The sequence below is a fragment of the Nymphaea colorata genome, chromosome 2, assembly GCF_008831285.2.
Source record: "Nymphaea colorata isolate Beijing-Zhang1983 chromosome 2, ASM883128v2, whole genome shotgun sequence".
In the NCBI taxonomy this organism is placed as follows: Eukaryota; Viridiplantae; Streptophyta; class Magnoliopsida; order Nymphaeales; family Nymphaeaceae; genus Nymphaea; species Nymphaea colorata.
The window spans coordinates 31383493-31410341 of NC_045139.1; the positions used below are offsets into that span (position 1 = coordinate 31383493).

The following is a 26849-nucleotide window of genomic DNA, read 5'->3' on the forward strand; positions in this document are numbered from 1 at the left end:
TACTTATTAGCATCCACCGTTAAAACGCTACCTTGGTATGTGATGATTATTTCTTGAGCATGCAACACATGGTAAAAAAATTGGCTTGGTATCTAATTTCGCATCCAATGTAATACCAAATAAGATTACAATCAACATTGCCAAGGAACTCGATTTGTTCTTTCTCTTTCTAAATTTGAGCTACCATCTATTTATTAACTTTATATATACTTGTAAAGTTTCGAGTTTGAAAAATATGCTTGAATTGGTTGATTTGAATTGAACCGGCGACAAATTTATTTGATTCGTTCTTCAACTACAAAAACTGCTACATGTAGTTAACTTTATTTTTACTACTTTAAAAATATTCTACAAGTTATTATAATCATTACTACGTTTAATGTAATATTAGAAAATAAACATAATATTATTTTTCGTCGCCGTTTGAGCCGATTTAATTCCACCTGCTGGCTGGGGACTGGGAAGACCGGCCGCAGGAGGAGAGGGCAACATCGTTATTTACGAGAAGTAAAGTGGCAATAGTCGTTGGGATCGACCGAGGCACCGCAAGGACGGGCTTCCTCTTTTTTTCCGGTCAGCGAAACGGCGATACTTCGGCTCTCTCTCTCTCTCGCTGGTCTTCTTCCCGTCACTTCCTCGTCCTCGGAAGTCTGGCCCATCGACTGCATTGCTTTTTCTTCGTCCCTCCGAAATCTCCTTGATGTGCGAAGCCGGAGTTTTCCTTCCTTGTGCGAGTGTTCCACGCGCCCTTTCTGTCTGCATGAGAGGAGACTCCGAGGTACGGCTCGACGGGTTTCCTATTCGTCCACAACACAAGGGCGGGCGAGTTGCCTAAGCTACACAAAAACAAAGCCAAACATCGTAAGAGGCGAGTCCCTCTCTCTATCTCTCTCGCTCATTCATCTTTGTCCTTCTGGTCGGTTGGGTGCTCTGTTCGTAGTTTGGTTCTAGGAGGCTGCGGTTCTCTTCGTCGTGGGAGCTTGGTTTGCACAGTGCGAAAGATTTTCAATAAACGATGCAGAGAAGGGGTGGGGGAGAGAGGCCGCGCTTATGGGTGGGAGCGGGGGGCATGTGGGGACTGGGAGGGGCAGTGGAGTTTAAAACGCAAACTGGTGGTCAGAAAGATGACTGCTTTTTCTTTTTAGCTGCATGTTGATAATTTTTGTGTTCACATTAGAGGAATACATGACTACCAATATATCCCTCCGCCTTCTACGTTTGACTTGGAACAGTAAGCGTTACATATCGCAATCGCAGGAGCCTTTCCTCTCACCCGGCTTCTGGCCTTTTCTTGCACACGTTCCTGCTCTAATTTGCTGCTTCTGGTGCTCATACATTCTCTTGTTTGAGTTTTCTTCCAATTCACTATTCATGAAACTCACATACCCAATATCAGTTTTGTTAGTCTTTCATTGTTTTTTAGTTACTGTGTTAGTCTTGTAAGTTCGATTTTACGGCTTTTTAGATATGACGAGTTGGGCAAACCTCTCTACTAGGTTGCGTTAGGTACACTAGTGTTGAACTCTTGACTTTTATTAATATCTACATTGGTGTTTTGCTATTACAAGATCATGATTAAAGGGAGTTGATTTTCCAATTTGTTTTGCCTGCTATATCCACTATTATATTCTCTTGACTTTCTTTTATTTGTTGATTGGTTACAACTTACAAATCATTCGTAAAAGGCTTTTGAAGGGGACTGAGGATGGTGAATTGACATCAATGGCGTTGAAGGAAAGCAATTCAAGCATTCGAACTTCTCATGCTTTGAGAGGCTTTCAACTGAGTTTTGCGATGTAATTTCTTTCTCTGTCAATCACACATGCTCCTTGTGCCGTTTGTTTCTGGCTTGCAATGACAAGAGGAGGGAGAGAAATGCAGGAGGGATCCATTGTGTACGGATACAAATAAGTGGCTCACCTCTTTTATGTCTGGTTACCATGCATTATCAAAGTGCGTGCTAGCACCTAGGAGAATAGAGAAGAAAGCAATTTACAAAAACTTTTTATGGTAGAGGCATTTGTGGTCTTGGACTCTTGATGGATTACAGCTAGGTGGCATCTTAGTTTCTCAGGTGCCGTGGCATTTATAGCTAAGTGGATTTTATGGCAATAATTTAAGAACCTTTTTTCAGTTTGAGTGCTGTGTAAAATTGAGATGTGCTACCCTGGGCAAGGTTGTGTCTGTTGTGCTGTATGATATATAGCATAACAACTGGGAGAATCATTATGGTACACTCTATGTCATTTAATGCGGGGTTTAATTGTACGATTAGTGTGATGCACATATATTTTACGATAATGGAGTGGTCGAAAAAGGGGACACAAGTGTGATGTTTTTATTTTGGCTAATAAGGCCCCTTGCACACCTGACTTATGGACACTCTTAGGATCTGTATGCAAGGAAACTTTTGCCTTTTTGAAATAAAAAGGACATCAGTTTAAGGCTAGATTTGCATGTGGGATATCAATTTGGGGTTGAATAAAAATTTTCTTTGGGGTGCATGACAACTTATTTCTACTATGAAAGATACAAAATCTTCTAGTTCCATTGTACATTGTATTGTTCTTTGAAGATATGGCTTCAAATGACCTCACATGGCAATGGTGTTTTTGAGTGAATGATGATAATTAACTAAAATTAGTTTGTAGGTTTTGTAATAAAGAGATTGTTGTAGTAATCTCTTGTCTTAAGCATCATTTAGTCAGAACATATTAAAATGTGGCTCTTATTGATCTCCCAAGAGCATTGCAACAGTAATGTATGCCAATGATTGAAGCTCTAAAAGCCAAAACATTAGAAAAAGAGATGCAAGATGCTGAAATGGGCTACAGTGAGCTGTGGGAAGTGGAAGATGAGGTCTATCATGATGAAATTAAGCTTCTTATTTATGACCCTGTAGATGCTAGTATAAGATCCTGTGTGCTTACTTTGAGGGCAAAAGGAAAACGGGGGATGCATGCAGGCGGTAGTTCTAGCAGAAAGAGAAAAATGTGATACAGAGGTAGGTCTTGCAGTAGAGCATCCAAGGTCAAGTCAAATACTTTTGCTTCAACTTTTTTTTTTTTTCCCATTCTTATACTGCTTTAGATTCTTAACCTGATACGTAGACAAGTATGACTCCCAGATATTTAGTAGAACAAATGAAAATTGTAATTGGGATGGTTCTATGATTCATACATTCCATTTGATGTGACAAAATCATCCCATTTGTAGGCTATGGTTGATGTAATTGTTTCTATAGGCATTGGGTATAAAATGCCCAATTATCATCAATTGAGGGGAAATTTTTTTGATATATTTGTAACTATTAAAGAAGTAAGAACATATTGTGATGAATTGAGATTGAGTTAGAAAGAGAGAGAGTGTAATGTCATGGCAGACAGATAGACAGATATGCAGATAAGAACATTGATATATTTTCTTATATAGTGTGCTATTGATGGTATGTTTCATGTTTTTCTTAATCTTGTGAATGGTACAGCATTCTTGGCCAGTTCATCATAGACAATGCAGCAAAACATAGAGTTACAGGTAGACTGTTGGGTTATTGAGATCATTCTTTTAGACTCCAGTGTTACTTATTGCAGTCTTATGCTTGAAGATCTTGGTGAGGCCAATAAGATGAATTTAGCAAACAATGTTAAGAGATCATAAAATGCATTTACAGTTATGTGTTGAATTTGATGAGAGTATACACATGGAGGTGAATTGATTCATCCTACACATTCCTATAAATGTTTTGACAGTATGCAGTACAGTGAAACAGACAAATGATTTAGTCGTTAAGACATATTTTCTCAAGTGATGGATGGATTGTGTATTCATGTGCTCATAAGAGGAAGTCAAGTGAATGTAGATATTATATTCAAACAGTTAATTTGGGAATCATGTTTCAAATTATTGAAACCAGCATATCCTCTTGGTTAAAGTTTTAAAATTGGTCGACAGTGAACATAGGCTAGGTCTGCCATGGCGTACCTCTATGATATTACAGGCAAAGCAAAAAAGGCTATAAAAGATGACCTTAGGGAAAGAAGAGGTTGTATAGGCCCATATGAAGGATTATATTCGAGAAGTTGTATATGCCCATATATAAATGGTCATTTTGTTGGCATGGAGGGCTAACACTTTTCTAGTTACCTGTCAAGTCTTTTACCATGAATCACTTATGACATGGTGTCTGTCCATTAAGGTGCATCAGGAGAGAGAGCAGGAAGGCATTAGGGGCATCACAGCTAGGATGGATTATGAAAATCAAAATATATTTAAAATTTTTAAGAAATGTATTTTTTTTCAAGTCAATTGAAGGTTTGAAGCCTTTACTTTAGAGTTCAGAGTTTATCTTGGATGCTGCAAAATTGTTAGAATGTTTCATTGCAACATGAAGAAATTTTTAAAGCAGCTCCAGAGGAGATTCCTTGTGTTTCTTTTGAGTGAACGAATGTTTCTTTTGATTGATCAAAAGTGAAAAGAAATGATTGATGAAAGACTATTGAAGTGCGTTAAATTAAGTAACAGTCATCAATATGGTGGTGATAGTTGTGAAGGAAAGATCAATACACAACCCTTCAGGTGCACAACATAATTTAAATTAAGCTTTTATAAGTTGTAGTTCCACTATTATTACCATCTATTGTAGTGGTTTGGTTTGTATGTTACTGGGGCTTGCATTTTTGTTTTCTTCATCCAGCTCTTTGTGCCTTTTTTATTTCAATCATTTATGTAGTTCCATCATGCATGCTCATAGAATTTTTCTTTTCCAGTTACATTGTGCTTTTCCGAATCGGTTGCTTGATGGATGATGAGAAGGTGGTGGAGTTATCTGCACCATTAGGACACTTAGCAGCTATTGAATTTCAGATTTTGACAGATGATGACATGGTAAGAAAGTCCTGACAACTATATGTTTATTTCCTATAGGAGACATCACTCCTGCATGTTGTGATCTTATTTTCTCAAGATGGTGCCTTTTTTTCACTTTTTTTTTTCTTTTGTTTGCCTTCTTTCAGAGAAAGTTTGCTGTTATGGAAGTTAAGGATGCAAATGATGTATGTGATCCTAAGTTGGGCATACCAAATCCTTCCTCTAGCCCATGCACAACATGTGGCTCAGCTAACATCAAATTTTGTGATGGTCAGACTTTGATAACTAAAGTTCTATTCTTAATCTGCTTTAGTATTTGTCACATCTAATACATAAATAGAGTAACCGGAATGGACGATTTTGATGAATCTCAGGACATTATGGATTTATTGGATTGCCTATCCCCATCTATCATCCAGCCTTACTTCACGAAATAGTGCAGATTCTCAATAAGATTTGTCCTGGTTGTAAGTCACTGAGGAGGAGGAAAGTCAACTCTCGTGGTATTTTGGTGAGTTGCCTATTGGTTGTTGGGCTCGGGTTTCTTGTCAACTTCCCAATAGTACTAGCAGGTTTTTGCTAAAGAGATTATTTTTATAACCTTTACTGCTAAAAGGAGTTATTTTCATTGGTTATTGCTGGAAGTATGATGGAATTATCTTTACAATTGTGGACATATCTTTGCTCATATAAGCACCATTAAGTGCAAGTATCAAAGGCATATATTGGACATTGTCCATGAAGATAACTTTAAAATGTATCTTATTTAGTGTTGATTTGGAAATAATTTTTTGGTCACTTAAGGGGGCATTTGGTAGGCTGAGACATCAGGAAAATATTTGCCTGGTGTACTGACATTTCCAAAGAAGAGTCAGAGCTCCCATCTCCAACGTTTTTCTTAACGACTAAAGCTGTATTTTTGAAGTCATACAGGTGGGTGAAACTTTACCCGTCCATGACACTGCAAAAGCTTTCTCTGGGATACCAAATGCCCTTTGAATGTCTGAGCAGGTTGGGATAAGTTGTTGCCAGTTTGGACAAATTTGGCTGTTCTGTGGAATTCATTAGGAACTCATGGTCCTTGTTCTGTAAAAAAGAATATTTTTCTCCCTTGAATATATTTCAAAATGGAAAGTGTTCAGTTGAAACATGAGAATATGGCTGAATTGGTCATAGTTACTATTAGAGACAGAGTGGAAGAAGGAACAAGATTCCTAGAAATAGGAAAACGATCCAAGTCCTTTGAAAGATTGAATGAGCCATATAACGTGAAATCTCATGTACACTTCTGTAGAATGAGATAAAGGATGGCTTATCTGTCAACTTTTCCAATATGACCTAAAAAAACCCAAATGTTGCCTTATAAAGTTGCCAGAGTACAATTGACCTCCAGATTTGAGATAAATGCTTATATTCCTGGCCAACACAAATTAATTGGTATAAAAATTTATGTTGTTAAAATATCCAGAATGACTGATACATTGAGGAAAATACGAAGAGTTTGTTATTGATCTGCTCCAACAAATAGTTTGATAAGTTATGGTATGTCACAATTTTTATTTACTAAATCATCCAATCTCTGATAATGAAAATCACTACCTTAGTACAATTTTGTTCCTTTGGCACAGTTTCTTACACTGAGCTCTAAATGGATCCTCTCTCATATTCTCAACCTCCAACGCTTCTTCACTTGGGGATGATGAAATAGATAGTAAATTAGTAATGCAAAAAATACCAGAGTAGGGGAAACCAAATCCATGTGACATCTATACTGCAATAATTGATTCAAAATTTCAAATAATTAAAAGTAGGATCTCTCCAGTTAATAGCAGGTTCTAGATTTGACTTCGACATACTGACCTTCTTTTGTACTAGCTCATTTAATGAAGATTTCATGCGTCTGTGCCATTTGAATGTTTTTGCTAATGACAAGAGATGCCCATGTGGAAAATAGCATTGATAAAGCATCTACGTCATGCTAAGGATTGATCTGAAAAATGATATTGTGATGTTGCTGAAGAAAGGCTATGTTATAGGCGTTCATGAGATGCTGCCAGCCTGCCACATTGGTCGATGGTAAATATAGCTACAAAGTGAATATGAATTTTGTCATTCTAAATGTTGTTTAGGACATTAGGTGGATACATCCAAAGATTTTTTTTTTCTGGCAAATTTTTAGTTTTTTTGATTTGCTCCTTGATATTGTTTGTACTTTGTAGTTTGTACTTTTGAAACACCATAAGGAAAGCCATAATAATTATTTAAATGCATGGTGGAAGTGTCAGTGAAATGTAGTTTATTTTTAACTATGATACATGGACATGCTATTTTGGGTGCCCCACCTGTGCTACACCTTTGTTGCTTGGGTGTGGCTACCCTCACCCAAAAAAGGGTGGCAAGAGGAGGAGGAGGAGAAATGAGGAGGAAGAAGGAGGAGGAGCAAGACTTGGCTGGGGCTTGAGAGCTAGGGCTGGTAACATTGTTAGGTTCTTTATAAAATGTTTCATGTTTTAAGCCTCTTTTTTATTGTCATTTACTAAAACTAAAAGAGACTTATTTTATAAAATTTTCTTTTTACTTCTGACCTTCTTACTTTTGAAATTTTCTTTTGTTATAATAATAAATGACTTTCTCAGTAGTTTTTAACTTTTTCACTCACTCCTCTCTCTTACCGACCCACCCACCCAATGTGCATTGGCACTGGCACTCTGCACTTGTGTGACATAAACTGTGAAATATTTGAATTGTTGTTTATGATTTATTTGTACTCGAACCTCTATACTTTAATGGTTCAAAATTATGAAATTTAAGATTCTGCTGACATCTTCTTAGAGCCCTTTTCTTGCCAACTAGATGGCATGTAAGAGAGAGAATACACTTCTATAGACCAAAGAGAAGCCTTGCTCTCCTTCAACTGAGTGGGACTACGAAATAGGAGTTGGCCTTTTTACAATAAACAGGGACCACTAGATCTTCTTACTAACTTTTTAGCATTAAATGTTCAAATTTTCTTGTTATTCCCATTTGATGCTCATTTTGTTTTTGTATCTTGAAATATTTACATTACCAAGGCTCTTTAGAAAAATAGTTTTTTAAATATACTGTGATCTTCTTATGTTGAGAAAATGCAAAAAGGAAGGCTTATAAACATTTGGAATTTGTTTGGCTACATCGTAATAAATTCCATATACTTTCTTTGATTTGTTATAATCACGATTCACAATTACTTCAATATACTTTCTCTTTTAAAAGAACGTCACGTGTACTCTAATTTTCCTGTTTCTTTAAAAAATTAAATTTGCTTTAAGTCTTTGTCAGTATATTTGTCTGAAAGTAAGTGGAAAACACCCAGTTTTATTTTGCATTATTTTTCAATGTACTTTTTAATTTATTTGAATCTCTAAGTTTTTCCCTAAATTCACAAAATATCCTATGAATGTCCTAGAAATACCTCACTGATAAAAACTCAAGAAAGATATGTCGTAGAATATAGGCATATCGTAGCATATGTGCTTCTGCAATGAGGATGAGCTGGTATCACTTATCATGAGTTTGCTCCTTTCTTTGGTTCCTTCAAACATTTTTAGGGTTATATTTTCAGAATTTTATTATTTTTCTTTGTCCTATGGTTTATCTTCTTATGATATGGCAGGGATTTCAAGAAGACTCAGCAGAAAGAGAAGTTGAAAAATCTAGTGGACAAGACTGTAAATACTGTGACGTAAGTTCTTATAAAATGCTTTAATTTGGCGTACATTTTCTTTTTCATTTAGTAATATGCCAATAAGATTATTGCTGCAGAGACGAGGTTACCTTAAGCAGTTGTATCCACTTCCTAAATTCAAGTTTACTGCAAAGGACATAAATGGAAGGAAATGTATGGGCATAATGATGGAAGCCAAAGGTGGGATGCTGGCTGATGATTATTGGGATTTTGTCAAGGCAGATTCGACCTTAGAGGTTCATAACAAGAACATTGTTGGAAGGTTTCTTTCTCCTTATCAGGTATCATTTTAATTTCTATGTAGATTGGCTGCATCATTATTATGGAATATAATATTTTATTTCTCAATTTTAGTTTACATTTTAGATTAAGTCATATAAGTAGGTCTCTGTGCATGAGTAGTGAGGATGGCACAATCCTTTTTGGAGAACATGGGTAGAGCTATACCTACATATACTACAATTGATTTTGTCAAGGCAGATTCGACCTTAGAGGTTCATAACAAGAACATTGTTGGAAGGTTTCTTTCTCCTTATCAAGTAGCATTTTAATTTCTATGTAGATTGGCTGCATCATTATTATGGAATATAATATTTTATTTCTCAGTTTTAGTTTACATTTTAGATTAAGTCATATAAGCAGGTCCCTGTGTATGAGTAGTGAGGATGGCACAATCTTTTTTGGAAAACATGGGTAGAGCTATACCTACATATACTACAAGTAGAGTCTCGGACATATGCTACACACACACACACATTTTATATATAGGTATTTTGATCCTGTCTTCCCTTAGTCCTAACAACATATGCCTATCTTGTCTATTTTTCTCACCTCCCTCCTATTAAATCACATTTATTGAGAGAGGTAGAGGAGATATATAGACTAGAAGTCCGGTTATTAGGATTGGTGATGATCAGGATCATTGTCACAAATACCTCTTTTTTTTCAACATGTTAGAAATTGAAAATAAGAAAAAATGAAAAAGAAGTAAATTTTCAGTATTTTGAAAAATCACCAAAACAAAAAATATCATGTTTTTACTGTGATATTTTCACCTTTTTTTATTTTAAAACATTTAAGTATATTTTAGATCTTTGGTTGTCTCTTAACATGTTAATAACTATCTTGATTTTTTCCAAGAGTATGATAAAACTGAAGATCTTATAATTTTTCCTATTCATTTTTAAATTTAAACATTTTTAAAATTTTAAATTCCCTAAATTTTTTTGAGGAACACAAACTTTCCTATTAATAGCAAGAAAAGGCTCTGATTCCCTTTTACACACACATACAGACAGAAAAGTTCAAGCAAAACAAATTCATAGTTCTCGCTTCATGTGTAATTTGTTGTCACTTGTCATTAAAGGTTAAAAGGTGCTCATAACTCATAATAAAATAGGGTTAACTGTTAAGCATGCTTACTTGTTAAGGCATGGACTAGTCCACGCCTAGGCGTGAGTCCACACCCGTCGCCTAAGTCCATCACTTAGGGGACATGTGTTAGACTGGTGCCTAGGTTGGACTAGGCACTAACGTGCCTAGCCCATGGGAAGGTGAAAAGCCACCTTCCCCTCAAATTAAGCCCTGTAATTTTATTATACACTGTTATACCGTATGTACTTATATTATATGCAGTTATATTGTATAATTTCTATTCTTTAAGTACAATTTGTGTACGTTAATTACATATTCTATATCAACTCATCAAGTGGAAGTTCCAGCCATATGTTAAGTACATATTCTGTAAAACCTCTGTATATATCTGATGTGCTATAAAACATATTTTGTGGAACCTATGCCAGCCTTCTTACCCATGTTAACACCTGGGTTTATGGTAATAAGACCACCAGTTTCTCTTGTTTTGTGCATGTCTAGTAATAAGAGAAATACCTGCAGACCTCACTTTTGCAACCTGAATACAGATTTATTTTCTCATTTGCGAGGGTGTTTTGTGTGTCACATGTATATTATATGTTATATGTACAATCTGTTATAAACTTGTGATGTATATTACATGTACTGATGTTTGAAATGATTCAAATGAAATAGTTTATAAGGTCTATAACTGAAATAGTCTATAAGAAATGCAAGCATTGTCCAGTATGTAAGCAAGAATGATGTGTTTTCTTTTGTGTATCAAACTAAGGCATCAGCTAGAGCAGAACAGCACAGTTTTCCAATATGTAAACAAGCTGGAAATGTATTGTTAATCTGTCATGTAAACAAGAACAGAACAGTTTTCGATGTTTTACTTTTTGGCTTTACTTATGAAGTATAATCATTCAATTAGAACAAAAGAGAACAGTTTTTCAAGTTTTACTTGGAATAGAAGCTTACAGTTCAGTCAATAAGTTTTCTGCCTAGGCATGCCTAGTCCCACCTAGGCGCTGCCTGGGCATGTCTACTCCCATCTAGGTGCTAGGAACTGTGTGGGTGTCTCAACAACTAAGTAAGCATGCCTGGAAAAAAAAAGTTTGGTTGGATCTGGTCTTGACCTAGATGTGAATAATGAAATGGCCAGCATACAAGTATCCTTCTCCCAGAATTGCCATGTACTGACACAGGAATGTCACTGTCTCACTGATAATGGGGTGCCTATGTGGCTTAAATAGTAACCTTTCTGATGATGAAATAACTTTTTTTTGCTGCTTTGGACCTGATTTTTTAAAAGAATTGTCTTATGTCTTTTTTAATATCTTTTCTGGGGGTCTATTGAGCTGAATCCATGTTTTGGTTGTATTCATAGTTAGGTTGCTCCAGATGATTGTCTATGTTATTTTGAAATTCTCTGCTTGTTTATGTATGTCTTCTTCCTTAGTGTTTGGACTAGTTTTTTTATGATATTGGATAGATAGGCTCATGTTTTTCATGATGATTTCAGTTTTATGCATATGTTTTTTTTTTTACTTTGCGTTTCTACTTTACAGTACTGTTTCTTTGATAAGGTCATGCAATATGGTCTTTCTTATAAAAAGAATTATGATACAATTTCCATCACACACTGAAAGCTGGTAGCATTTGCTGGAAATATGACCTTATTATTCATATTTCCTTGTGTGATTGCCCCAAATTCATCTTCAGTTCCTCTTGGCCCAACAGTATTAAGTTTGAGTTTATTCAGGCCTTTTGTTTATTGAGAGTCCTAGATCCAGCATTCGTGCACAAATATGTTCAAAGGCGAGAATCTCTTCTTATATCATCTATTCCCATTACTCCAAATCGTCATCGTGTAGTGGAGGTGAACTCATATCTTGCTGGATCAGCATTGATGACTGTAAGTATGTCTCCTTTTTCTGTTTCATTCTTGTTTTCTCTGTTCCACATGCCTTACCGTGTCTTCTGATATGTTGATGGGAGCAGGATGAACACTCAAAGATCTATAGGAGGCTAGTTAGTGGCTTCAGCTCAGCTCACTCAAAAGAAGATGTAGCGTGTACTGTAGGAAATTTGGCATTAGATTGCTTCAATGCATGCAAGGCAAGGAATACATGTTTATTTATAATTTTATACTAATCTGTAGCTTTTTTCTTCTGTATGGTGTTTCCTGTGCATTATTTTAATGCTCACTTTTTGTATATCTGCAGTTAAGAACAAGAACATCTCAAATCTCAGAGTCTGGTGGCTGCAATACAGGGTTGAGGTGGATGAAGGATGTTATTCTTGGCAAACGTTCAGATTTTGCTTTTCGTATGACTGTGGTTGGTGATCCAAACCTCTGCCTAGGTGAAATTGGGGTTCCAATTGAGATAGCTCAGAAGCTTGTCATTCCTTTGCATCTTAATTTAATTAACTGGAAACTTGTGAAGGCATGTGTTGAATCTTGCATCCATCAAAAGGCTATCTATATTCGAAGAGAAGGTTCTCTGGTTTCAGTGAATAGTATGAGCCAACTTGAAATAGGTGATGTTGTGTACAGAAGTATCAAAGATGGGGACATGGTATTGGTGAACAGACCTCCATCTGTACATCAACATTCTCTCATTGCATTTGTGGTACGGGTGCTTCCTTTGAAGTCTGTAGTTTCAATTAACCCACTGTGTTGCAGACCTTTCTTTGGGGATTTTGATGGAGATTGTTTTCATGGATTTGTTCCCCAGTCAGTTAATGCAAGGGTGGAATTACAGGAACTAATGGCATTGGATAGGCAGTTGTTAAATGGGCAAAATGGTCAAACAATTGTTTCCTTGAGTCATGATAGTCTGACTGCAGCACACATCGTAACCAAAGGTCAAACCTTGTTTAATAAGGTTCAAATTCAGCAGCTGAGCATGTTCTGTCATGGACCATTGCAAGAGCCAGCAATTGTTAAGGCACCACTACTGAATGGCTCTTGTTGGACGGGTGAGCAGTTCTTTAGTATGCTACTGCCACAACATTTTGACTACTGTAATGATAGAAATGGTGTTCTAATCTCCAGTGGCGAACTTTTGGTATGTTCACAAGATTCTGGCTGGCTTCATAATTCTAGTAGTAGCATTATTTCGTTTTTGTCCAAGCATGGACCTTCTGTCGTCCTTGACTATCTTTTTCATGCTCAAAGGGCTCTTTCTGAGTGGATATCAGATGATGGATTAAGTGTTTCTCTATTAGACATGTATTTATCTCGTACTGCAGCTTCAAGGATTAAGATGATGGAAGAAGTAAGTTGTGGACTTGATGATGCTGAATGTCTATCTTCTACTACGCATTTGATGATGAAGGCAGAAAGGGAATTTCATACGTCAAATGCTGATATCAAACACAAACCATTTGCTAAAGCTGCTAATCATGAAAGGAATCTCCCTAGGCTGGGATGTGATTTGGGAGATGCCTTCAAGAGAATGTATCCTGATATCATAAATGTAATCCTTGAACATATTGATAAGGATAACTCCATGTTGACGATGATAGGAGCTGGTAGCACTGGGAATATTCAGAAACTTGTGCAGCAAGGTGCATGTCTCGGCTTACAATCACTAAGGGATGCTTCTTCATTTAAGATCCGGTCTGGGCTTCCAGACTCTCAGTTGAGTCAGTCGAAGGCTTCTCAGATGCATCCATGTGTTGAAACAAATATTGAGTGCAGTCAAGAACGTTCATCCTTTGCTGTTGTTAGAAGCTCATTTTTGACTGGTTTAAGCCCTTTGGACTGCCTTGTGCATTCATCATCTATTCGTGGTGCCAGTTTCAGTGATAATGCTGATGTTCCGGGGACCCTAGTTAGGAAACTGATGTTTTACATGCGAGACCTACTTGTTTGTTATGATGGAACAGTTAGGAGTGTGTATGGTAACCAGATTATACAATTTTCCTACAAAAATTGTGAGCGTATACAATACGAGAATGATAGGGCATGTTACATGGCAAAATATTCCAATTCTTCAATTGTGTCACCCACTAATGAAATCAGTAGATGTGCAAATAATGGAATTGGTGGTCATCCTGTTGGTGTGTTGGCTACCTGCTCAATTTCAGAAGCTCTATATGGTGCTTTGGATCATCCAACCTGTTCAAGCAGTTCCCCTCTGCTAATGTTCAAGGTAATTTTTGTGCTTATTGTTTCTGTGAGGTGTTCATATTAACGCTGTGAATGCACATGGAATCTTGTCTTTTTGGTCATCAGGTGGTGTCACAGTTTATTCTGAAAAACTAGCCAAAAGCTGCTACATGGGTGTGGAACAATTTAATAAAACCTATGTATGTATAAATATGTATGTTATACATTGTCACAAAGAATTAGTACATTGTCAACAAAGTATTAGTACATTCATGATTCATAAAAACACAATAACAAGCTTGATATGTAAAAAGGGAACCAACATTCATGATTCATAAAAACACAATGACAAGCTGGATATGTAAAAAGGAAACCAATAATTTGAACACAAACGAGAAAATTAAGTGCCTGTAGATTGAGTAATTGGGTAAATAACTATGTCATTATATACGTATTTGGGTATAGAGCATTTTCAAAAAACATGGGTATAGTGAGTGATACAGCTGTATATATACATCATAGCATTAAATATCTTAATATTTTTGAAAATATTGCAATGTTAATAAAAAGTGAAGTAAATAAAAAAAGGGGGGAAAATGTCGCAATATTTTAAAAAAATTGAAAATCAATTTATCACCATTTTATTCCGATTTTTTCATTTATTTTTTTCATTTTCTGTTTCTGTTTTTTTTTTCAACTTTTGTTTCATTGTTTTATTTTCTCTTGTTTTAGGTGTTTGTATGACCTCCTAAATACAATACTTATTAGTTTATCATTTTTACCATTTTAACTAAAACACTCTTAGTTCTTATTAGTTTTTCATTTCTTGTATTTTTATTTGTACCTAACAATCTGATTTTTATTTCTTTTAAAAGCTTCGAAATTTTCCCGAGATTCTTCTTAAAAATAACTTTACCGAAAAATACTTGAGAAAAACCTCGATGCTAAAAACCTGAGAACAATATTTGTGGCTATGTTATATATCTCAGTATCACAGATATTGCAATATTTTAAAAAATATCGCAATATTAATGAAAAAATAGGAAACACGAAAGAGGGTAAAAAATCATGATATTTTGAAAAAGACATGAAAAATAAATTTATCGTGATTTTTCCCAATCTTTTTGTTTTTATTTTTTAATATTAATATTATCATTGACTCAATTTTAAACTTAAAATAAATTATTTTTATTATTATTCTTTGTATCACTTTCATTTAGTTTTATTCATATCTTATTAGCTTCTCATTTATTTTCTTTTTATCTAATGTTTGGAAAATTTTAAAGTTTGCTGCAATTTTCCTAAGATTTTTTTGACAAAAACAGTTTTTGCTGAAAATACCTAAGAAAAACCTTGCCATTTAAAACCCAAGGACGATATTTGTGACAAATTATATAATAAATAAATAAATAAATATATTGATATATATATATATATATATATATATATATATATATATTTATATATGTTTGTGTGTGTGTGTGTGTGTGTGTTATGTGTGTGTGTGTGTGTGTTATGTGTGTGTCACAGTAACGCTAGATTTTCAAACGTATCACACTATTTTCAAGAAAATCAAATAAAATAAAAAAAGAAAAAAATCAGGAGACTTTGAAAATTTTGCCAAAAATTAAAGTCTCGCGTATTTATCACGATGTTTTTGTATTTTTCCTGAGATTTTAATATTTTAATATTTTTGGATTTTAAAGGTTTTTTTTGTTGTTCCATGATTTACGGAGAAGACAAACTTCTCCGAAAAATACCTGAGAAAAACCTTATTGAGATTTTCCTGAATCTATATATATATATATAACCTATTTCATATTATTAATGTTTTTTTTGTATGTTGATTTTTACTTGTTTAATTGTTTATGACTTAGGGGAAATTTAGTCTTCATAGTAGAAGTTTTATTTACAAATTAAAAGTTATATTGAAGTTACTTGGATATCAAGATACAAAAATTTCTCATTAAATCCCCTCATTGATAGTCTTTATGTAATGCAGATTAAAGTTCGGTAATTGGGCTGTCACTTTCTCTCTCTTCCCTTTAGTATGCCTCTTGTTGGTTAATCTTCATTATTACAACATTAAATATATAGTTAACCTTAATTATTTCAGCATCGTCATTATTAAAGAACTAAATATACAGTTATCCTTCATTATTACAGTATTAAATCGTAGGCATAGCCATTAACAATGGTATATACAGGGCAACAACAAAAAAAATCCTAAATTTTGGACAAAAAAAGGTATGGTCAAGTTTGATCAAGTCTGAAAATGGACAGGTACAGCCCTATGGATGTTGACCATACCTGGCATGATTTTGGACCACACGCAGCAGCATACTGGGTTGGTACTTGAACAGTACCTGTGTGACATAGGATCATATAATGCAGCGAACATAAATTAAACCTTCTACTCCATTATGAAGGACTTTGCTTCTTTTGATGTTGTATATCTATCTGCATCTATGTCACACGCAAATTAGCCAGTGTATCCTTGTCGACACGCGGACACGCGGATCCCGACACGCGACACATTTAGGACATGCCAAAAAATAAAAGTTTTATTTTTTTTTCATTTTATGAATTTTTTGTGATGCATCCAATTTTTTCCATGAACAATCCTTTCAAATACTCTGCACTTTTGTGATAAAACAAACTTTCTTACGAGATTGTATGAGTGAACTATTAACTTAATGTTTTTATTTTATTTTATTATTTTTTAAAATATAAAATTTGCAGTGTCCGCATATTCGAAAATTTTGAAAATTGCCGTATCCGTATCCCCGTACCCATACCCGTATCGTACCCGCACCCGTATCGTACCCGCACCCGTGTGACAGAGATCTGCATAGTTAAAAGATCTAGATGGATCACCAGTCTAAAGCCATCATAGAAAAGCTCGTCAGTGTAGGCAATGCTTATTTTGGACCTAATTGATCCTATTTGTTAAAAGGAGAGAAAAGTGAAGTAAAAATTGAAGGTCGATATATAAGGGGTTTCAAGTTATGGCCTCAGTCAACACTTTAGAAGAAAGAACAAATGAAAAATGGAGTTCTAGCATTGAAAATCTTAAAAATTACTTTTTCTGCTGAGCATATCTAGCAATCCCAGGCATTGCCTTAGCTGCTTACTTTCTTGAATTAATAATTAGAAAAGTGAAACTTTTGAAGATTTTTGTCACGAAATCGATTTTCAATTTTTCAGGAGGCATTGGAATGTGGGAGCAAAAGCACAGGGACAAGTTCAACTGCATCACTTTACCTATCGGAAGAACTTGGACAATGGAAATATGGTTACGAGTATGGTGCAATGGAGATCAAAAGACATCTTGAAAGAGTTATTCTTTCTGATGTTGTTGACAACATCCTTGTTTTGTAAGTCTATTCATTGTTTTTCTCATATTATTTTGACACAAGAATGTAAGTAACTATCAGCAGGAAGTGATTATCCTGTGTACTGTTTATAGGTACTGTAAAGATGTCGACACAATCTTTGCCAAGGAAAAACATAGTCCCTGGATCATTCATCTGCATCTGAATGAGGTACTATTTAGCTGCCACTGCAGATTGATGCTTTCCTGAGCTCATACTTAATATTATTTTTTGATATGTTTCTTCAAATGCAGGAGGGACTGCGAAGAAGGGCTTTGACTGTTGGGTTTATTGTTAAGGCACTTTGCACAGGATATGACACGTCCAGGCGAAGAGCAAAGACTGTCCTTCCTGATTTGCATATGTCTGCAAGGTGAGCATTGTTGATATGGTTAAAGAAAGTTATTTTTTGAGGTGTAGTCTTAATATGGTCCTATGCGTTGATTAGAAGCACTTGCTCTTGAAAATTGTTCTGTTCTGTTCTTTTGGTTTGTCTACAGGATTGTCTTACAGGGTAATCAATCTTTTTTTGCAGCAATGCTTCTTTATGTGATAGCTCGGATAACTATGGCCATATGTGCTGCATCATGGTTGCTGAAGTCTGTTCTCAAAATGATATTGCTGCTGTGCATGACAGTTCCCACCATTTGAATGTTGTGAAGGCTTCGGTTATTCCAGTACTTCTACAGACAACTATTAGAGGTATTTATTTGACATTATTTTTTCTTGCCAGAAGTATGAAGTGCAGTTGATGGTAACTCGAGTAACGTTGCACCTTCTTTGGCAACATTTTTTTATGCTTTTAAGGTGTAACTGAGTTACACTTCTTATTGTACCATAATGTACAAAACAGGGGGTGTAACTTGTTTCATGGGTGTATCATATCATTTTAATTCATAGTTTTGTTGTTGTACGACGTATCATATGATGCTGTTATATGCAACACTGAATCCAATATAATTTGATTCTCTTTTTGTGATGTTCAATGGTTCATCTCCACAATCTGCAGGATCATCACAGTTTAAGAATGTGGATATTTTGTGGAAGGATGGCAGCAAGAAGCCAGGGTTTCGGAAGTCTGGCAAACTTTATCTGAGGGTTGTATCTGACAACTGCCGTCCAAAGAAATTATGGAGTTCCCTTCAAGAAGCATGTTCTGCCTTTACTGATTTGATTGACTGGGGACGCAGTCAACCAGATAGTGTTGCTGATGTTTTCCATGGATTTGGTGTAGATGCTGCATGGAACTGTTTTGTTAATGTGAGGCCTTGCACATTCTGAGTCATGTAATTTTGGTGTCTTGGAGTTTATTTCGTAATGCCTTTTGTGTTGCGTATTTGAGTGCAGAATATGAAATCTGTTTTCTGTGACTTGGGGAAGACCATCCATGAGGAGCATCTAGTTGTTACAGCCGACTGTCTTTCAGTTACTGGAGAGTTTCATGGGTTAAATGTCCAAGGAATTAAACAGCAAAGAAATCAAATGTCCATTTCCTCTCCCTTTTCACAAGCCTGTTTTTCTGTATGTCATTTGTCAATTGTCACAATTTCTCTCTCTCTTTCTCTATACCTTCCTCTCTCTCACACACACATACACAGGCATGCACGAGCAAGCAATTTATTTTTGTGGAGATTTTCTTTTTATTTGGTTGTGTTGATGCAGAAACCCCTTCAATGGTTCACAAAGGCAGCTAAGAAAGGGATGGTGGATGACCTTTCTGGGGCTTTGGATGCTGTTTCATGGGGAAAAGATCCTGCAAGTGGGACAAGGGGTAGTTTTGAAATCCTGCATTCAGATAAGGTATTTATTACAGTTCTAGTGATATTTGTAGTTACTATATGTGGTACTTGTGACAGAAATGTGTAGAATTTCTAATCACTTGCTTAACCAACAATAAGTGTTTTGCCATGAACTTTCAATAAATGGGTGTTCGATGTTTGATTAATTAAGGAGTTTGGTAGGGACTATTGATGAGCTTCCTTCTTGTTGACCCTCATTTTGTTTCATTTTTCATCAGAATGCTGAGTAGGTGACAGTCAACAAAGTGAGCCAGCCTTCTCTCTCTTTCTCTCCGTCTACCTATGTCACACATGTTGTGTGTCTGTATGTAGTTTGAGTTTTGGTATATATGCCTAGCCGGACGACTGAAAGCCAGAGGCGTTTCAGTCTCTCTCTCTCTCTCTTCTCTCTCTTGTGGGTTACAGTCTCTCTTTGGGTATTTATCCAATGCGTTCTATTGAAAATATTATATCTATATTTTTGAAACCTCTGTAGTGGAAAAAAAAAAGGAATGTTGGCTCGGTGGTGGTCTTCTTTGCCTGTTGTGCCGCAGGTTCATGTCTAATTCCAGTGTCATGTTTTTTCATATATTGTTGAAAATTTTTTGTGTGCCAGGTCAGCTTAAGCTTAGATAAGTCAAGTTCGAGTTGGTTTCAAGTTTCAAGCACTGGAGGCTAAGCCGAGCTCAAGTTTGTCTTGCAAACCTCATCTTGAGGTTTGCAAGACAAGCTTCCACCCTCGTCACCTAAGTCCAGCACTTAGGTGATGTAAGGTGGGTTTGCACCTAGGCTCATGCATAGTCGCCCCTATATGGGGCTAGGCGTGCTTGCGCCTAGTCCATAGGAGTCAAAGAGACACTCATCTAACTCAACGGGGTTCTTAAAGCGTCTTTGATGAAGATTAAGTAGTGTTGGAGACTCGTGTGGTATTAATGTTTAAGTTATGGAAGCCGAAGAGATAGTCTTCTGCTCTTGCTTCAACGTGGAAATGGTTATTTAAACAAGCAGAAGGCCCATATTTCAGTCATGTCAACTTCATTTAGATGATGATGGACTTGCATCTTTTTCTTCAGATCACTGATCAGTTTGCATTTTTGTTATAATTTATGAATTTTAGTGGACATTGGAGTCTTGGAACTTACTGTATTGAATAATTGATTTGCAGTTTCTTGAATCTTGATTGCTATCAACTTTACATTTTGTCTTCAATATACAAGTATAATATAAATCATAAAGTATTGACTGTTATGGATGGTTGTTAAAAATCACTATTAATCATATACTCATATTCTATGACTTAATACTTAATAATTAATAACTTAATATATATATATAATAGTTAATTTTCCTTGTTTTTAGTTTTTAACATATATATTAAGTTATATGTGGCATATATTTATATAATATTGATTGTATGTAATACATACAGCTATAATTAGTTAAGAGGTCACCTAAATGCACCTAGGTCCACACACGGCACAGCCTCTTGATCAAGCTGTGCCTAGCGACTTTGATAACACATAACTCAATAAATTTTAGCCGAGCAGAGCTCAAGCAGCCCTAGCTTAGTATGTGCACCGGTACGAGTCATCCTTTGTGGTAATCATCTTCTTGTCAATAGTTGAAAAATTGAAAGCCTGGATGCTTAGGTGGCTGCATCTATCAGTCCATAAGAACTAGCTAAAATGCTTTACTAGTCCTACTTCTCTCCCAGCTGAACCAGTGGACACTTGGAAGACCTAAACTTTTGTTACCTTCCTTTGCCGGAAAACTTAAGGATTTGCACAGATTTATGAACTGTATGAAGCTTGAAGTTGGAGTAAACTTTGTTCTTGTTATTGGACTGGCTTCTTTTTGTTCTCTATGTAGTATGTCCCAAATTCAACCGTCCCTCTAATTTTTTTCCCTTTATTATTGTGAAATCAGTTAGTTTACCCTTTGATTTGTTGGGCCATATCTGGCATGGCATATGGATGGTCCCACAAAATTGTCATATTGCCTTTGTATCTGTTTATGAGTTTTCTGATTAAGTATGGTATGTGCTGTGTTTTCTTGATTGGCTGACTTATGTTACTCTTCTGCAGGTTGATGTTTCAGCAGGGTCTGGCAATATCTATGCAATACTCTGTAACTCGCTGCCAAATTCCTGTAAAAGCTCAACACCAACGCCAAAACTCCATGTGACATCAAAATCTATGTCTATGTCTGGTGATCTAACATTTGAAGAAAATCATAAATTAAAATACAAAGCGCTTTCTGCTTTGAGAAAGTTAGATCACTGGGACCTTTCAGTGGAATTGTACAACAAATTGAAGTGCATGTTGAAAAAGTATGGGTTTCTTTTATCTTAGCTTGTCTCTCATGTTAAGATCTGATTAGATGGTTCCTAAATGGTTTTCTCTAAATTTTCATTCATTTCTGCATGCTATGTTGCTTTAAAAATCCAATCAACCAATCTATGGGCCATTAATAATCACACTATTCTTATTGGTGAGTGATAAATCCTAGTATTACTCTTTTATTCTGTACTCATGTCTTTTCCCGTAACAATAGAGATGCCAATGGACAGGAATGAGGGATTCGGGGTCCAGTGTTTGAGTTTTGCCCATTTGGGCCGTTCTGAATGTGCTTCCTGTCTCTTGATTATCAAGGAGCAGATACTTCTGTTCTGTTTTTTTCTTCTATCTCTGGGTTGTCGAGGATCAGTTACTTTTGCTTTTTTTGTCAGAGATAGAGAAAGCCCAGGCTGAAGAACCACAACTGTGATTCTTCAAGTGTAATGGCTAAAGGACTACATCTATGACACAATAATCACAGGTTTAAAACTTTGAGAATAGGTGTTTAAAATCACCAATTTATGGCCCTCGTGCTTGTGATGATGAATTGCATAAATCTGTTTTAAGTTTAGGTATCATAATGGAAAGTGGAACTGCTATTTTCGTTGTGTTATCTACTGGTTCTAGGAGATGCCAACTGGCATGCTTTCCTAAGCATGTAATTTTCAATTTTATGCAATCACTATACTCATTACACACTAATTCTGAGCTACTTACTTTTAACAGATACCAAAAAATGGAAAGCATACCTGACCAGGACAAGGCCATTGTGTTGGAAGCCCTGTCGTATCACCCTAGAGAAAGAGAAAAAGTGGGATGTGGAGTTCAAGATATCAAGGTAAAAGTATTTTAAGTTCTACTTTTGCATGTTTTTGGCAACAATGTATAGTTGAGTATCGTATCCCTAGAAACGTAAGGATGTGTGACAATCCGAAGCTTTTCAATCAATGATATTAACATGTATCAGGAACATTTGAGAGTATTGTATATCAGAACCAGATCAAGTTGACAAATATGTAGCCTTCTGATTGAACAGTTCCCAACTAAGTCATGCTTTATATGGAATCTGACAAAAAGCAGATGCTACCAAGTACTAACGAAATGCTACCAAGTACTAACGAATGTAAACTTGGGAAAAAGCTAGTCAACTTTGCCATAAAGAAAATCTTGTTTATTTTCACTGAGTTCAATTTTCTTTTAGTCAGACATCAGAACATGTTTTTTAGGCTTTCTTAAATCAATAAAATAAAAATTTTCACTATTTTAACATTTAAAAGTAACAATATGTAGAGTATTATACATTACTAAAGTCTATGTCGTTGCGTCCATGTGTAGGTACACATAATGTTGCATATCCCACTTATATGACATGGCTCTGGCCTACGGGTGTGAGTACGGGATGGGTATGGACCAATTTCAAAAATCATGGGGATGGGGACACAGCCATACACACACACACACACATATTTTATGTATATATATATATTTATATATTAAAAAATAAGAAAAAACTTACATTCATTAAGATTCTATATAAACCAAAATTACATCATCAATCGCAGCAGAAAATAAAAAACAGAAAAGAATAAAAAAAAAAAAAGCTAACTGCTAAACGCCTAAACCTGATCATATATATATATTAAAAAATAAGAAAAAACTTACATTCATTAAGATTCTATATAAACCAAAATTACACCATCAATCGCAGCAGAAAATAAAAAACAGAATAGAATAAAAAAAAAGAAGCTAACTGCTAAACACCTGAACCTGATCACACAGACATGGTAATATCAATAAAGAATGAAAGAATAGAGTCAATAGATGAATAAAACATTTAGTCAGACAGACAGTCACCACATTCAATCAGAAAGTCACCATTCACATTTCAGAAAAATACAAACAAAATCCTGAATGCATGATACAAAAAGGGAAAAATCAGCAGACAATGAAATCGGAAGGCAGCAACAGCAAATGAAAAAATGCTGAACACTACATAAATTAGCAAAGACGGAAGTTGAAAATAAAACTCTGAATGCATGAGACAGAAAGAACAAATCATCAAAACACTATGTTGAACTTCAAAGACAAGATGAAGATGGCGATAGAACATAAAAAATGCTGCTGGTGGCTGTTGATTGCAGAAATGTAGCCGCTCACCAGGAATCGTAGTCACCGGCCAGAGAAGTCACTGGATGTCAGCTTGTGCATGGTTTGAAACCCAACAGACAGCACAGGAGAGCAGAGCAGCCTACGTGAAGGCTGCCTCAACACAATGAACTTTAAAAAAAGACTCAAAATTTTTTACCAAATGGACTTGATCAACTTTGTGCCCATTTTTTCAGCCTTGGGTGAACTGACTGCACCTGACATGGCTTGGACTGTGTCCAGACCCGCACATGCACTAGGTGAGCTGGACCTGAATAGGCCTGAAAATTACTATAGAAGAAAAAACACATGGGAGTCATACAATTAAATCAGCAGAGAGCACAGTTAGAAACTCTCTAGGTTTAGATTATAGTTCTGCTGAAGGCCTGCACATAAAGTTCTTTTGTATGCAGAAATTCTGTTGAAGAGTGCTACGATGGACAAACTATTCTATATGCATAGATAGACAGATGCAATTGAATCATGTAGTTTCTATTACTTGATGTTGTTTGTAAAGTGGTACCTATGGTAACTGATTTTCTTTTTATCCACATTTTTCTCAAGCATTTTTCATTATCTAGCAGGTCGGGTCCAGTATGGAATTTCCGCAGTCTTGCTGTTTTGTGCTGGTAAGAACAGATGGTACGGAGGAGGATTTTTCGTACCTCAAGTGTGTTTCTGGTTTTGTTGGCTGCATTTCACCTGCAATCCGAGATGAGTTTGAGAGGAGGTACTGTTGGAAAAAGACTTAGGCGAGCATGCTACCGTATGCATTGCTGGTGTGCAATTTGTTCGTGCCAAGTTGAGTGGTTCACAGGCCAGGGGAACGGCTCATTATGGAATTTGAGTAGGAGCTCTTGATTAAGATGATGTGGGTACCATCTCCAGCTTTTGTGTTGGATTACAAGTCAGTGATATTAACTTCTGCCAGAGAGAGCCTTGTACATAACATTCTCATTCAGATTGCTACGGGATCTTGTACATAGAGAACCCAATGGCCAAATTCTGCAAGCCGCCTTGATTTACTGGAGAAGCAATGTGTATATTCTCTCCTCCAGCTTTACCAATTTTGTCCCTTCAAGAGGGGAAAAGAGAAAACTATACCTCCTTTGGGCATTAATTTTTTTGTAAACAATCTCATCATATACGCAATAAAAATTCACAATTCTTCAAGTATGTGACAGTTTTTCTTTTGGATTGAGAAGCCTAATAAAGCTCATTTCAGTCTGTATTCTTTAATGGAGCGTGTGGTCACCCCAAACATTTGACAGAGGTGCACTGGACGACATAAGCATTACCAGCCTTACACCACTAAACCAAATGAGGTGAAATATTTCGCAAGAATAGTTCATCCGTCATCTCTTTCTTTTTTCCTGAAATATTTCAATCGTGGTACGTAAGTAGATTTTCTTCGTCCAAAAATTTCAGCCCATCAAACGCCCCTTGAAGGTCCCAGAATGCCGTTCACGTTCCATAAGTCCTGCTTGTGTGAAAGAATTGTGTGATTCTCTTATGTAGAAATAAAGAGAGTGAAAATTGTTGCAAGACACTAATATCTAGATGACGATGAAAATTGGTCAAAAATTTCCGGCTTACAAAATCTTGTCTGTGCATTGAAATAAAAGGTATCATGTTTATGTTGATTCCAATCTTCTTCCCATGGAGAACATATTTGTGCAGATTGTCACAGGAACTGTTGCCCACACGAAGCAGAGCTTTACTGGGTGCCACTTTTTATCACATAATCAAAGAGCAATCCTTGGTTTAGTTACTTGTTTATTTATTCCGAAAGCGATTCATTTGTTTGTTTATTATGAAAGAAATCAGAAGGGTAGCCGTTAGTAAAGAAAATTTTCATTCAGTAACCGCCATGAAGCCGCTATTTTGGAGAGCCACCTCCACATTTTCCTGCTTTCCCATGCAAAAGCGCATGAATTTTGAATGAAGACTAGCTCTTCCAGCTCCAGTCTGCTTAGTGGTTCTAACCCTTGATAAAGCCGAAACTCGCTTCCATTGTGCTTTTGTAACATATGGTTTTCGAACATATGTTTCAAAAAACATCATGTTCTTTGTCTGGATGATCATGGTGTGATCATATCCAACAGCAAATTGTTGCTTCTATGAACAACATCTATAATAAGTGTTTTTTGGAACATGAAAAAACTGTTCTGCAAATATATGTTTAGGAACATGTGTTGCAAATATTCTTTTTATGTTGCAAAAACACATTATTCTTTTATCAAACACACTAATGGTTTGCCTTCAATTGCCTTTTAAATATAAATCATAATATCAATTAACATGAAAGAATTAATCTTTTTGGGTGTAAAACTAGAAATTGTTTCTCAACTGAGGGTACTAAAAACTTGAACTTCCACATACATGACCGAGCCTCTCTCTTCCAAAGAGTGCGAAAACATGAAAACGTTCATCTTTCGATAAGATCTCAAGTTTTTAAAATTATGATAAAAAAATATAAGAAATGCATGACAGCACAAGGGCCTCAGTTATAAACGCCGGTGTCTACAACTGAGGATTTATGTTTTGATCCGGCAACTTTCTTGTGTTTATAGACTGATTTAGTTTGCAGACGCCGTTAGTTGAACGCTAGTATAAAATTAAGCATCAAGGTTAAAAGATTAGAACTCACTGCCTGAGAAAAGAGAGCTGAAGCAATATTTTTTTTCTTCATCCTCAGGGTCCAAGACTGTATTGGTGCCTGAGAAAAGGGAGCCGAAGCAATATTTTTTATTCATTAAGATATCTTAATCTTTTCTAAATATTTTGTTGTTTACTTATTTAGGCTGATATTCAACTTCTTGTCGGCTTTTATTCAAAAGGGCATATACAAGCTCCCGCTTTGTTGCAGCGGGGAGCCAATATGGTCGATACCCTTCTGATGTCGATAGCACCAAATCAGTGGGAACAGGCCGGAATGGTCCAATACAAATCGAACTCAGTTTTATTCGATACAGGATCTGATTTGAGGACACTCAGGCAAAATTTTGCTTGATTTTAATATGATCTTTTTAGATGCTTCTACTTTTTGTTTTCTGCTCTGATTTTTCATATGAAAAAGAATATTTGAGATTCGACCCATTTCTCAGAAGATTCTGATTCCAATACGATTCCATTAGTTTTCACGGGCCA

At 35.8% G+C, this 26849-nt stretch overlaps 1 protein-coding gene across 2 annotated transcripts; it reads left to right on the forward strand.

Annotated features, from left to right (window-relative positions):
• Window positions 1-612: 612 nt before the first annotated feature.
• On the forward strand, window positions 613-24938 carry LOC116247215 (DNA-directed RNA polymerase IV subunit 1). 2 transcript variants are annotated; one of them, XM_031619240.2, is made up of 19 exons: window positions 613-868; window positions 4767-4884; window positions 5013-5136; window positions 5241-5377; window positions 8519-8587; window positions 8668-8871; window positions 11712-11864; window positions 11951-12067; window positions 12175-14109; window positions 17274-17443; window positions 17536-17611; window positions 17695-17813; window positions 17976-18142; window positions 18450-18700; window positions 18788-18961; window positions 19103-19240; window positions 21303-21547; window positions 22281-22392; window positions 24284-24938. In XM_031619240.2, exons 2-19 carry the CDS (start codon window positions 4798-4800, stop codon window positions 24449-24451), a joined length of 4446 nt encoding a protein of 1481 aa, XP_031475100.2. In that variant the 5' UTR covers window positions 613-868; window positions 4767-4797; the 3' UTR covers window positions 24452-24938. The 2 variants fall into 2 exon arrangements, with proteins under 2 accessions (XP_031475100.2, XP_049931736.1); XM_050075779.1 differs by having other exon boundaries at window positions 21303-21366.
• Window positions 24939-26849: the final 1911 nt, after the last annotated feature.

What these genes read in the sequence shown, in the direction of transcription:
- LOC116247215 (XM_031619240.2), top strand. Translation starts at nt 4,798, where the DNA reads ATGGATGATGAGAAGGTGGTGGAGTTATCTGCACCATTAGGACACTTA. An exon ending in GATTTGCATATGTCTGCAAG is followed by an intron (nt 17,814 to 17,975) that starts GTGAGCATTGTT and finishes CTTTTTTTGCAG; the next exon opens with CAATGCTTCTTTATGTGATA. An exon ending in AAATCCTGCATTCAGATAAG is followed by an intron (nt 19,241 to 21,302) that starts GTATTTATTACA and finishes ACTCTTCTGCAG; the next exon opens with GTTGATGTTTCAGCAGGGTC.